General features: G+C 39.8%; 1 protein-coding gene across 2 annotated transcripts in view; it reads right to left on the bottom strand.

Moving 5' to 3' along the window:
• SLIT3 (slit guidance ligand 3) overlaps positions 1-12,681 on the bottom strand; it is a 472,881-nt gene that overhangs the window by 83,058 nt on the left and 377,142 nt on the right. For both annotated transcript variants that reach the window (XM_042826239.1, XM_042826238.1), the window contains exons 20-21: positions 9,223-9,386; positions 6,954-7,086 (exon numbers count right to left, since the gene is read on the bottom strand). In XM_042826239.1, coding sequence (XP_042682173.1) covers positions 6,954-7,086; positions 9,223-9,386 — 297 coding nt within the window. The remainder of the gene's footprint in view (positions 1-6,953; positions 7,087-9,222; positions 9,387-12,681) is intronic.

Raw genomic sequence — 12,681 nt, 5'->3', positions numbered from 1 at the left:
ATTTTTGCTGCCTGAGCTCTCTTTTTAACTGGGCTATCCAGGCAGAATTTCTTGCAAGTTGCTGGATGCAGGAGCCTGCTAGCATAAAAGGGAAAATCCTCACTCTGAAATGGGTAAAGAGGAAAGCTCACTTTTCTCCTGTCCCCAGCCTTGTGGTTTTCTGTTTTGTCTGTGCACAGAGTCCCATAAAGGCATAGTTACATTGAAGCACGTGGTGGAGCTGACCCAGACCCCGCTGGACAAACTGGACTATGGGCTTTTGAATTTTTAACCCAAAGCAAAATCCTTCCTTAATGAAAACCTGTTGAGCATTCACAAAGATCACAAGCATTGAGTGCCGCTGTTATAGCAAACAATTCACCCTTGCAAAGCAGAGAGGGCCGTTCTGCTGCCGCAGGTTACCCCAAACCACGATGTGGATTACTTATGCCACATTCACGCTTTCCATGGATATTCATAATCAGCAAGTGTAAAGTCATCGCTAATTTTGACTGAATTTGATAAAAAATATTTTGAAAATCAAATGGCTTGGTGTAGTGTAAATTCACACCATAAATTGTTACACAGAAGATCCTCAGAGTTTAACCACATATGTTACTATTTAGCAGAGCAAATGGTGTCTCATTTCCCCAGTTGTGGTCTGCTATAGATGCATGGGGCTGCTGCTGAGAGTCCGTGCCTTCCCGTTTGTCCTACAATGTCAGTAAATCCTGTAGTCATGTATGAGGTTAAGTTAAGTCTCCAGTGTTTATTCCACACGTACAATCCAAAGGATTTCCAAAGGAAATCAAAAGCAGGTCATGCATTGTATATTTGGAGGCAATATATGATTTTCATTTAGGGAAGGAGACTCAACTCTTGCAATGCATTGAAATTTTCCGAAATAGATTTTCAGGATATTCTGTTGTTGATCCCAATATTAAATGGTGTATTAAAAGCTGGTTTTCTTTCTTTTTTTTTTTTTTTTCTTTCACTATTTTCCTTTTTTGTGGAATCAAAACTTGATGGTGTGCATTTTAATCCAGTGCTTCACTCCTTCAACTAACACAGACAGGCCGGCTCCTGCAGTTAAACTCCTACAGAAGATCTGCTTTGAACAGCACTGGATTTGTACTGCAAACAATCTGATGGTTACATAAATGTGCTTGCAAACAGCTGCAGTACTTACACTGATGGTATAATTTCTGAACACAACTGTATACTGAAAAATTACTGACCATACACTTCTCATGCATGCAGAAGATCAATTCCCCACTATTAAACCTTATGCTACATTATACAAAGGAGGGCAATATTTTCTAAGCAACGGGCATTCATTTTGAAAGTACTTAAGTGTAATGGATTTGAAATAACCAGAGCCTTACAGACAAAAGAAGATGCCAAGAGCCAGGAAGGTCTGAGCCGCAGTATTTGAAGAGCACAATGGCAGCAGATGAACTGCCATCCTCAACAAGCAAGGCTCCATCAGAACAAGGAGCAGATATGGAGCGACAGCTCTGCCCTTGGCTTGGCTAAAGGTGATCTACAGGGACAGCAAGAGGGCTGGAACTGGATCTAGTGAATAACAGAATTATTCCTGAGAGTGCAGGGGCAAAGCCCAGTAATAAGACTCTCTGCTGGTACATCTAACTATGGAGGAAGTTACAAAAAACAAATCCAACAAAACAACGGGATAATGTAGAGGAAAGATTGTAATTTCTAATTGTTTCTAATGCTTAGCCAAAGTAAGATGATGTACGTGACATCTGGTGTGCAAAGAAATTCTGGCATGAATGAAAAAAATTATGTCTAATTTTAACACGCAGAGTCAAGTTATTAATACAGAGAGACAGAGTCAAGAGTGGGTGTCAGTGCCTTAATGCAGATATGCTGTCTAGTATTCAGAAGAACCCCCTTTGCTTCCTAAAGTCTCTAAAGTCTGCACTTTAATGAATCAGATTGGAAATTGTTTTTTATCCCATGAATGCTGCTGAGAATCCTGCAGTCTGAATAACAACCTGTAGTCAACAGGTAACCACCAGAGTCAAAATAGGAAAAAACTCCACAAAACACGTGCTCATGTTCTTACAGAACAACACCAACCATGTGTCAGAAAAGATTCCTAAAAACTCACAGGAGCACTAAAGGCAGAAACCTTTAGGAGGTTTAGCACCCGGAGGGCTGGTGCTGTGGGTACAGCCAAGCATTGCTCGCCCCTGCCCCACCTACACCAGGTCCTAGAGCTCAGTGCTCACAGCCTCCAGGGGCTCACCCAGCACCTTCCACAAGCACTGACTTCATGTATTAAACATTTAGAGCTATGCATAAAAGATGACAAAAGCATCATGTAACCATCTGAATTACCTGGACATTTTTTCTACTGAAATGACCATTGAGCCATAAAGCTGAGCTCACAGCAGCAATCTGTGCTACAAGGAGAAACTGAAGAGAGGAATCAATTATCAGGCAGTAACTGACACAGCACAAAGCCTTTTCTTTAATTTCTTTGAATATTCCAATTACAGATTGTTATATTAATCCAAATACAGATTATTATATCAAAAAAAAAGAGAGATTTGACAATTTTATGCAGCTCTAAAAGTTATCGTTGAAACCTTCTAATGCAGAATGCAGTATGCTAACATTTTGATGCAAGTTTTATTTCCTGAAAAAGGTGGCCTTGAATAGAACTGGTGTGAAAGATGAAATATGTGAGGATACCACACATCCGCAAAACATGAATTTTAAGAGTTTCAGTTACAGTTTCCTGAGAAGAAACGCAATTCAAGCACTGATTCAGGTACGAGTCTGGATCTTACCTTTAAGAAAGGCTTGGAAAATTGGATTCTGGATTTTGCTGCACTGATATGTCAGACCACCACCCACATGGTTGACACACAGAAATGTGACCGTGTTTGTGATATAAGTGAAGGCCCTGAAGTTACACTTAACTTTATTCTCTTAATGCTAAAATCACCTTTCTGACATGCACTCCAACTTCACTCATGCAAAATATCATTTGAGACTGCTGATCTATTTAACTGTTCTAAACACATGGCTGCAGATTTTAGTTCTAGATTTGAACTACAGCTAGAATATTCTTCTGTAGACCTATCCATTCCCTCAAGTGGGAGAGCTTTGCTTTGCTGGAACAGGCAGCAACCCAGAGGCAAATAAGGAAGAGTTGAAAGGCTGTTGGATGGATTCCTCACCACTCAGCCTCTGCTGAAAAGTGCAATGCAAAAAGGAACTGACCAGGCTTGCAGGCAAAGAAACAAAGCATGTCGAGGAAAAAACATAAGCACGAGAGAAATTTGTAAGGAGAGAAACATCCAAAGCAAGTGCAAAGATTAGAATGTATTAATATAAATCACGAGCAGTGATGTATGGTTGATGTCTGAGAATCCCATCACTGCTCTCATATAGCACAGTGCCATGACAACACTGGGTCTAGAGATGACACTGTCCACATGACTGCCTTCAGCTTTTTCCCTCAGTGCAAACTGTTACTTCCTGTAGGTCTATAAAAGGAATAGGATCTTGTCAGATAAGACTGTACTAGAAATAGAACATGAGTTTATCAGAAAAAAAGACCAGCACTCACACACTGAAGTAATATGTAGATGGAAAAAGAGCATGGGAAACTTAGTTCAAACAGACTTTAAAAAAAGAGAGAAAAAGAGAAGAAAGCCTAGAACACAAAGCAGGAGTGAGGTTAAGTTCCAAACGAGCTCACTGCATAAACACGTGTTGAACTGCTGGACAAGAAAAGTGGCCGTGGTCAAAGAATGAAGGCTTCTCTTCAGAGCAACTAAACAGTAGGAAAAAAAAAGCAGGCAGTATGTGCATATGTATTTATGAAAGGAATCTGGAAGAAACAATACGGTATTTCCCTATTCCTAGGAAGCTGAACACCCCATGATGATGAATTCTGGGAAAGAAGCTCTGGGAAATACAGATTTCTTGTACTGTCATCCATTTAAAAGGCAGGAGTCTCTGTGGTCTCCCCAGCTCGGTTCTGTGTGGAAGCATCCTCTGCCAAGGCAACCCCTGCTCCCAAGGGACTGCAAACCAAGCACAGGTACATCTCCTGCCACTCCCAGCTTTAAACAGGAGGGAGATAATAAATTTCCCATTTGCTGTCGATGCCCACATTCAGAACAGAGAATCAGGATGAAGCTGGAAGGGGTGAGCCCAAATCTCCAGTACACCATATCACAAACATTTCAGCTGAGCACAGTGGAACGAAACCCAGCAAAGGTTAAATAACCTTTTCCCTGCTTGTCCATGTCAGAGTTACGTACATCTTTTCACACTGGTATTTAATATCTGTTTTACACAATGAAAGAATTCCTGCTTCAAGGTTATTTTAAGACCTCTAAAAGAATTTAACAGATTTCATGAGAAAGTTGTATTCACCCTCAGCAGATTGGTTTATCCAGATACATGGCAGTGTTTTCTTTTTTTAATCATGTTGTATAAAAACATACTGCAGTCTAATAGAAAACACTGTAGCTAATGTGCCTTGTAAGAGATTGAAGTTTATAAATGCCAGACTGGCACATTCATAAAAGTCCCACTGAAAAGCTCCCCTGCATCCCATCACCTTTCAGGCCACCCACAAGGGAGCTGCGGGCTTTGAGGACAGGAGGCTCTTCATGCCGCGTCCCTTCCTTGGCACAACCTCTGTCCTTAGTGGCTTTGTGCTGTAAGGGAGGCATGGGCCCATGCACTGCCTGCAGGTTGCTGGCCTGACAGTGCACAAGGGGAGAATGGCAAAAGGAGAGAAAGGCAGAATGAGCTGAAGTAACATGGAGAAGGTTTTTTCTCTCCCAGAGCAGCTCTGACTGCTGTACTGGCTGGGAAAGGCGAAGGCATCCTTGCCCTGGAGAGAGAGATGGCTCTCCCTGGCCATGTGAAATCACGTCTGATGCAGCAGGTAACTCATGTGCTGTGCAGTTCCTAGTGTCTGTGACAATCTTTGGCAACATACTTCAGCCTCTAGACACAGCTGAAGGGATCTGGGACTGCGCTGTGGGAAGGAGGGCATTTTGGTGTGAGGAGTGTAAACTGACTGAACAAAACTAACCACTGCGTTCAGACAGTTATTGGGTTCAGTCTGCCAAACAGCTGTGGTCCTCAAAGTGAGGCAAGAGGTGGAGATGTTGATTGCCACAGCAATTATGACAATTCTCAAATAGAGAACAGTAAAAACTACGCGCTATTAACTTGATACATTGTCTTCTAGATTATGGTTAGCATGCTAATCTGGAAGCAGAAGAAAGGCAAGTAAGACTGATTTTATTTCATTTTGTAAATTTTGTTCTTTTCACTGTTTTCACAAATTTTTTTGCTTCAGTAACTGCAGCTCATTCTTTGGCATAGATACATATAAGGAGTTCAATTTATGTTGGTTGAGAGAAAAGTGATCAGGATTGAACTGGGAGACAGTTGGGACAGATTCAAGATTGTATTTGCAGAACATGAACAATTCTGAGCCAGCCTGTCCATGGCTGACTGTGTTCTGCTGACACATTTCTGGATTGAAAGCAGAAAACAGAACTAGAAGCTTGCATAGCCATGAGGCTCTTACTGAAGAAGACAGTCATGTAAGCCTCTATGAACTCAAACTGCTCAATTCCAGGCTACTGCCTCAATTGCCAAAGAAATAGCTTAAGAAATGTAGCAGTTTTCAAAAATGTGAGATTAGCTTCACTCTTTTTGTGAAAATTATGTTGTCAGTGTATCAGATAGTATCAGTAAAACCCGATATGCAAAATTTAAAGATAAAAATTCCTCAGAATGGCAGTGGAAATCAAAGCAAAATCTGTGCTATCTTTTTCTTGGCAAGTCATATTTGAACAAGAACAAGATCTGAACAAGAAAAGAGTAGAAACTGTATAGATTCTTTATCATGGATGACAATATATAAAGTAATACACAGGCCTGGACTTGGCTTTGGATTCAAACCACTTCAAACATACCCAGTGTTCCCATGGATGTATTAATCTGTACAAAATATCCACGTTATTTTTAATTCCCACACACACTCTCAGTCCACTCCCCATTAAAGCAACAAGGCCCTATGTTTGACTACAACACAGCTAAAAACAGACAACCCCCTTCATCTGCAAAGGAAGTAAAAGGATGTGTATTTCACTCATCAGTTGCCACATTACTGAATGGGGTAAAGCAGAAATGATTTTCATCCATTACAAAATTCAGTGAACACAACAACTAACTCAGCCAACTACATTCATACAGAAATATTGATGAGCTTGTAAAAAGCTTCAGGAACAATTCACCTGGGATAGATTTGAATAAGTATCTATAGGAGAAAAGCTCTGTATTTCCATTGCCAGCTGTTTAAGCCAAGCAGTGCCACCAAGGTATTTTCTTTCTTTGGAAAGAAACAAAATCCAGTATAATAGTAAGGAGTAGTTGAAAAGAAGCCCAGAAAGATAGTTCTCAACTAGGATTTGTTTACTTTACCATGTAATCTAATTATCAGTTATTTCAGACATTTCATGAGGCTTGGAGAAAACTCATTGTTTGTTTCCATCACATGGCAGATTTTTTTCCTCCTCTCTGTCTCCTTAGAGGATAATTAGCTCACAGCTGTGTAAGTCAGGAATACATTTTCATCGTCCTTTCAAAATGCCTATCGTGAGTTCAGGCAGCTCAGAAGCACTACGGAATCATTTGATACTAATATATGCACTTGTTCCCAACAAAGAACTAATGAGTGCAAGGACAGATAAGCTCTGTTCCCATTGTACAGCAATGCAGTTGGTCAAGGGACAAATAAATATAAAAATAACAACAGTTAAAACGTACAGAAAGCACCACAACACAAAATACCAGCCACTCTGTCACTGAAGTCAAAGGTAAAAGCCCCAAAGGACCCACAAAGCTTCCCCACAACGTAATGTCATGAACTTCTCATGAAAGGAGCCACGTGAAATGTAACTTACAGCTCAGTCACATCTTTGGGAATTCCTTTGGGCATTACTCGCAGCCCTTTGTTGCTGCAGCGTACCACCGAGTCCATGCAGGTACACTGGGAAGGACAAGGAGGAGAAAGCAAGCAGCTGCTTTCATCGTTACCTGCAGAGGAGAAATGGGATGCTCAGAAGGGAAATCAGCTTTCAACGCAGCCTGATGCACTTTGACAGCAGATTCTTACAAGAAGCAGTGAGGAACATCCCTGAATCCAGGCTAACCATCATAGAATTTTGAAGTTGCTCTTTGGATCAACATACAAGTTCTTCAGGCAATAAGAGCAACAGTTGAAAAATTGAATGGCCGCATCTTTAAATAAATATATTACATATATGTTTTCTCCCAAGCAATATCTACTTCTCTGTAATCTTTCAAATACTGTAAAATCAGTTATGTGAATCCTAAATCCTTCCCCTGTCCCCAGGATGGACATGGTGAAATGGATAACATGTTATCCTCAACTCATCTAGACAGATGACATTCACGATCTACTCTGTTCAAGGAAGACTTTTCTATAAATTCAATTTTTAGACGTTAATTTCTTATTTTCTAACATCAGCCTGGCACTTCATTTATCATTTGAATTGAGAATCTCATTGCTTTTGACAGGAACAACCAGGCAAACAACAAACTGAGCAGCATACTTCCAACTGCTGGCTGCCCATCTGTGCACACATAAAAATATCTACATTTTCCAAAAATGGATTCAAAGTTCCATAAACAGATTAAATCCCATAATGGAAGAACAATAGGTTCTGCAGAACAAACCAAGTCTTTGAAGTTAAGAACACTCAGGCATGGATTTTCCCCCAAAACAACAGGCTTTACAAAACATGAAGCAAATGCATAATACAGTATCACGATGTATATGGAAGAAAACACTTAGTGGCACATTCTGTAGATGACAGTGAGGGGAACCACACAACTGTTTGAGAGTACAGGCAGCCTGAGTGGACCAGTGCCGAGACACAGGGCTGCAATCCAGAGCACAGTCAGCCGTCATTACGTGCCTTCAGTTGTTAAAAACTGATGCAAGGACTAATTGAGACTGATCTGTTTCTTCCTTCTCCCTGCTGGATGTACCCATGAGCATTGAGATTAAAGAATAGGAGTGGAACTCCTGCTACAAGATAACAAAATTACCCATAAATGTACGGGCAGGGAGTCATTTGTATTCAGTGGGATGGAGAGGCATGACTAGTTTACAAAAGAACAGGGATTCTTTTTTTTCTTTTTTTCTCTCTAGTTGAGCTTTGCAGATGGAAACAAAATTCAAAGCCTTTCGGAAACCTGCAGAAAATGTATTTTCTGCATATTCAGCATATTCCATTTTCCCCTGAATTCTGTTTTTCACATCCTGCCACCACGTACCTTTCATTCACCACAGCTGTTTCACTGCCTGTGCAATGGAGAAAGCTCTCAAGTGTGGAATGTCATTTCATTGACCAGGATTTTTACTTTCCTAACTAAAAGCTAATTATTCCTTAAAGACTAAACTTGGTTCCCTTGTGCTCTGAGTCCAAAGCGTTTGGGCCTGCTGCCAGGTTGCCTGACTAGGGCAGAAGTTCATTTCAGCTCCAAATAGGAAACTCGTATTACTCTCAAAGTCTCTTTAGAGGTATGAGTACCAACACATCTGAGCCTTAAAGCAACTACAGCCTACAAGTTAGTTAGCAGTGTATTCATCTGTCAGTTTTTCTTATTTTTCTTAAATTCTGCTTGATCATAAGAACTACCTGAAGAATAATGACATTTAAGGGATTTCTTTTTTCATTTGTAACATATGGACATAGCAAGGCACTAAGCATCACTGAGTCTTTAAAGGACCATCTGCATTTTTTTTTATTATTTCCCTGCATTCATTTGCTAACGGTTAAACCAAGCAGTTCCCCAAATACAGAATAAATTCCAATCAAAGATCACTCCCACAGGCTTCAAAAAATTTTAACTACATGCATGAATAAGGAAGTGGGAGGAAGAGCTAGGGTTATATTGAGATTACACAGATGAGAGCATTTGTCTTTCATGAAATTGTTCTTTAAGTGAGGGTAGTGGAAATGCAGAATGTGGACAACAAGAATGAAAGTAAACTGATAGGGAACAGTGATCTTCAGCTGAAGAAGGCTGTCTTCATCATCATTAAACAGAAACGTTCACCATGGATTATTGCCTGATAGGCAGGGAGGCGCTGACGCAGGGTCAACATTACCACAGACACCAAATTGGACTGGACTTTCTTACCCTCACAGGTGAAATCCTGGGTATCTACATCTTGGATTGGAATATCCTTCAAGAAAAAGGGTTTCAAGCAGCGTGGATTTCCACTGACAATTCTCTTCTTCCTCAGCCACTTTCCCAGCCAGGCCAAATGACAGTTACAATTAAAGGAGTTAGCCAGCAAATTGCTGAAACGGAACAAGACATAATTGCATCAAAAAAAGAACATACAGAAATACTTAAATAGTGAAAAAAGACAGGTTCCATGTCCAGACTCTTTCCTGCCATCTGTTTCTGTGAAATCCTGTTCTGTTCTACAGACAGGGCACATGCTATGCAGTTTTGATAGGAATTAGCGTTGTAATAAAATATATATGCATATAAATATATGTTTATAAACCAAAGTACTTACTGCTGTATCTATTATTTAGATGCACTTGCATCACCAACAGGGCTTTACTCACAAGTGCATTTAAGCTCAAGCTATAGCCCACACTCAAGCCTAAACTCAATTCACACAGTGGCACATATATGCACAATCTTCAGAGGGGTGACTTCAGCTGATGCCACACAAAAGCTTAGCATACACCTACAGTACTGTCTCACATGTGCAGTGGGGTGGGAGCTTCTTTTGGGTTGCTTACAGAAATAGTTGCATAAAGGTTGCCTGCATGCACATACGTATATACACATAGATGTATATTAAGCAGCACTGTCAGCTTGGGCCACTCCTTATGAAATTTCCCTTCTATGCTCAGTACTATCTGAAAAACATATGATTTACTGCTTTCTGGATTTCACGAGGTCTGCATCAAATTGCAACCACTCCAGAATATCCTTCCAAAACAGCTTCAGCTTTGCTACAGCACTATGGTGTGCAGGACACAAAGAAACACACTGACAGCCTCTCTAAGAGGAAGGATCTATAGCACAGCTTGTTTTAGCAGTGTTTGAAAAAAGAAAGCCCTATCCATTCTCTTGTCAGGCCACAAAAGTATAGATGTCACAGCCATTTCTCAGTGGGACACCTGTAACACAGATATTGGTACAGAGAAGCAATTATTCACATGCATTTCTTAATAGCCTGTGTTTCTTGAAAGGAGTGTAAGGTGACACTTATTTTGAACAAGGATCTTTCTAAGCTAGTTAGAATTAGAGTTGAGAATCCTGTACCAAAACTCGTATATATTATTTGTGTGTGTTTCATAATTAAATTTAAAATGAAGGCAAGAGGATGACAGTCCTGGTAAAAGAGAAGGCTGACTCTTTTTCTGCACAAATACAGAGAGAATCAATAGCCTGAGTTTAGGACTCCATACTGAAGAAAAATGAACCGTCAGAGCCTCACGTATGGAAAATGCAGTGTCCAAACTAACGCTGAGGGAATTCTCACATCATACGTATGTCCAAGGCTTCTCATTTCAACAGAACAGAAAAATAGATTATCATGAAATTCCTCCATAGCACATCATATCTTAAAACAAAAAATGTTTCCTAAAGAAACACACACTTCAAATACAGGTGCAGTAGCTGAAGGTCTTGGAAATCTTCACTTGCAACATACTTTTGGAAACCAAAATGTGTAGCCAAGATCACATTAGGTTTTCAACCAAGCAAATCCTTTGGAATGCAATAGTGCTGAAGGTGAAAACATCTGGCACAGCTAAGGTGCAGCAACAAGAAAACAAATCCAAACAAATTCCTAACTGATGTAGGTCCTAGGTCAACATGACATCAGCAAAACGTGAGTTACAGCTGCTCTCCGTGTCAAAAAAGCACACTCCAGTCACTGCACACTACAATCACTGCAGCAGCCAGGAGCTCTGCATCTGTAATTACATGGGGAGCCAGCAGAGACTGTTGTACATGTTGTAGAGGAGAAACAGGGACTACAGTACTCAGTTGAATGCTTGATAATAAGAATCCTCAACCTACTACATACTGACTAGGATTTGGTGGCAAGGCTAATTTGCTGTATAAAGATGAAAAAATAAAGAGGTTATGAAGAAGCTTTCAGTTGGAACATGCAGAAATAAAAGCATCCATCTAATTTTGGTTACTTTCTTTCTGAATTATTCTCCTTTTTTTTTTTTTTTTTTTTTTTTAATCCATATTGGGTCCATATGCAGGGCACCTCATGTACTTTCCATACGGACATACTTTGGCATGAAGTGTGTTTAAACCAAGAGTTTAGACCTCCAAAGCTAAGTGAACCATTGCTTCAAACATCATTTGTTTCACTGATGGAAACGAGTGAGATCATATTCACAGAACAACTTCCATGACACAAATCCTTACAATGAAGTCACCCACAATTGGAAACAAGCAGCAGATATATGTAATCAGGTTACTGGAAAACATGCAGCTCAGAAAGTAAGGAAAAACTTGCAGAAACATTCATATGGTCAGCCTACAGATCACTCCCATCAGAATAGTAATTATGCCCATTTTATAGAGGTTTCTTTAACTTCTTGTGTTACTGCCCATTAGCTGAGCAGCAGCAACTATCCACAAACCCTCACCTTTTTTCTTGGCAAACACAGGCTGACATATCACTAAAAATATTAAATCCTTGGCTTACATTTGGATTATACTTTTCCTAGCAACCAAGCAACATATTAAATGAGTGGAGAAATAACTCTGTTGTTCTGAAAGTTAAATAAATACAGGGAAAAATGTTAAAGATTTATCTTGTCACAATCACACGTGTTCTACTGCCACTTTAGTGGCACTCGATTTTCACCCTCTGTCCAACTGAAGACCAGCCTCTTTCTGCTTTGTTTAATATAAAGGTGACGTGAGCACATATATACTCTTTCCAAGGCAAAACTGTGAGATTAAGGATCTCTGAAGTGTCACATTGGACAAGAGATCCCCTACGTGACTTGAAAAGCAACTGAAAGTCTAGGACAGCCAATTCTTTTCATAATTTTATCTTGGAATCTGGCTGTTCAAGTGAACTTATCACAAACATTGGGAAAATTGTTTTAAAAATTCATAATTAGTAATCAGAGTTCCCACATGCAATATTTAACCACTGTAACAGAAGCAAAGCAATCACGCTTTTAGCAAAGATGTCTTACTAACATTAAATTCATAAGTGCTTCCTCAAGGACACAAACATATTTTCAAAATCAAGGGTGAATAGAAGTCTTGAGAAATGAAATATTCATATCCTACTACAAGCGTCTCTGTTAAAAATTGCAAAGGATAGAATATTAACCCTTTACATGAATTCTGGTGACCTGTTAGAAAAACATGCTGAAACGTGTCTGGATATTGTTGAAATTAGGCTGAATACATCTTGGGATTCAAGTAAAGTTTATGAGAGAATAGTTGCGTGCTTACATCATGAAGAGGCAGTTCTGCTTACAAACATGCCCAACTGACACTATAAGGACTGAAAGACATGACCAAATACCACGTATACAAAAGTGCACGTGCACTTCCAATTAGGATGCTTAATACATATTTTGACTAGTA

Source organism: Centrocercus urophasianus, unplaced genomic scaffold (genome assembly GCF_019232065.1).
Source record: "Centrocercus urophasianus isolate 14NV4802_14NV808 unplaced genomic scaffold, USGS_Curo_1.0 seq_26, whole genome shotgun sequence".
NCBI lineage: Eukaryota > Metazoa > Chordata > Aves > Galliformes > Phasianidae > Centrocercus > Centrocercus urophasianus.
Note: the sequence above shows the minus strand (reverse complement) of the source record. Positions and strands in the feature narration are given on the sequence as shown.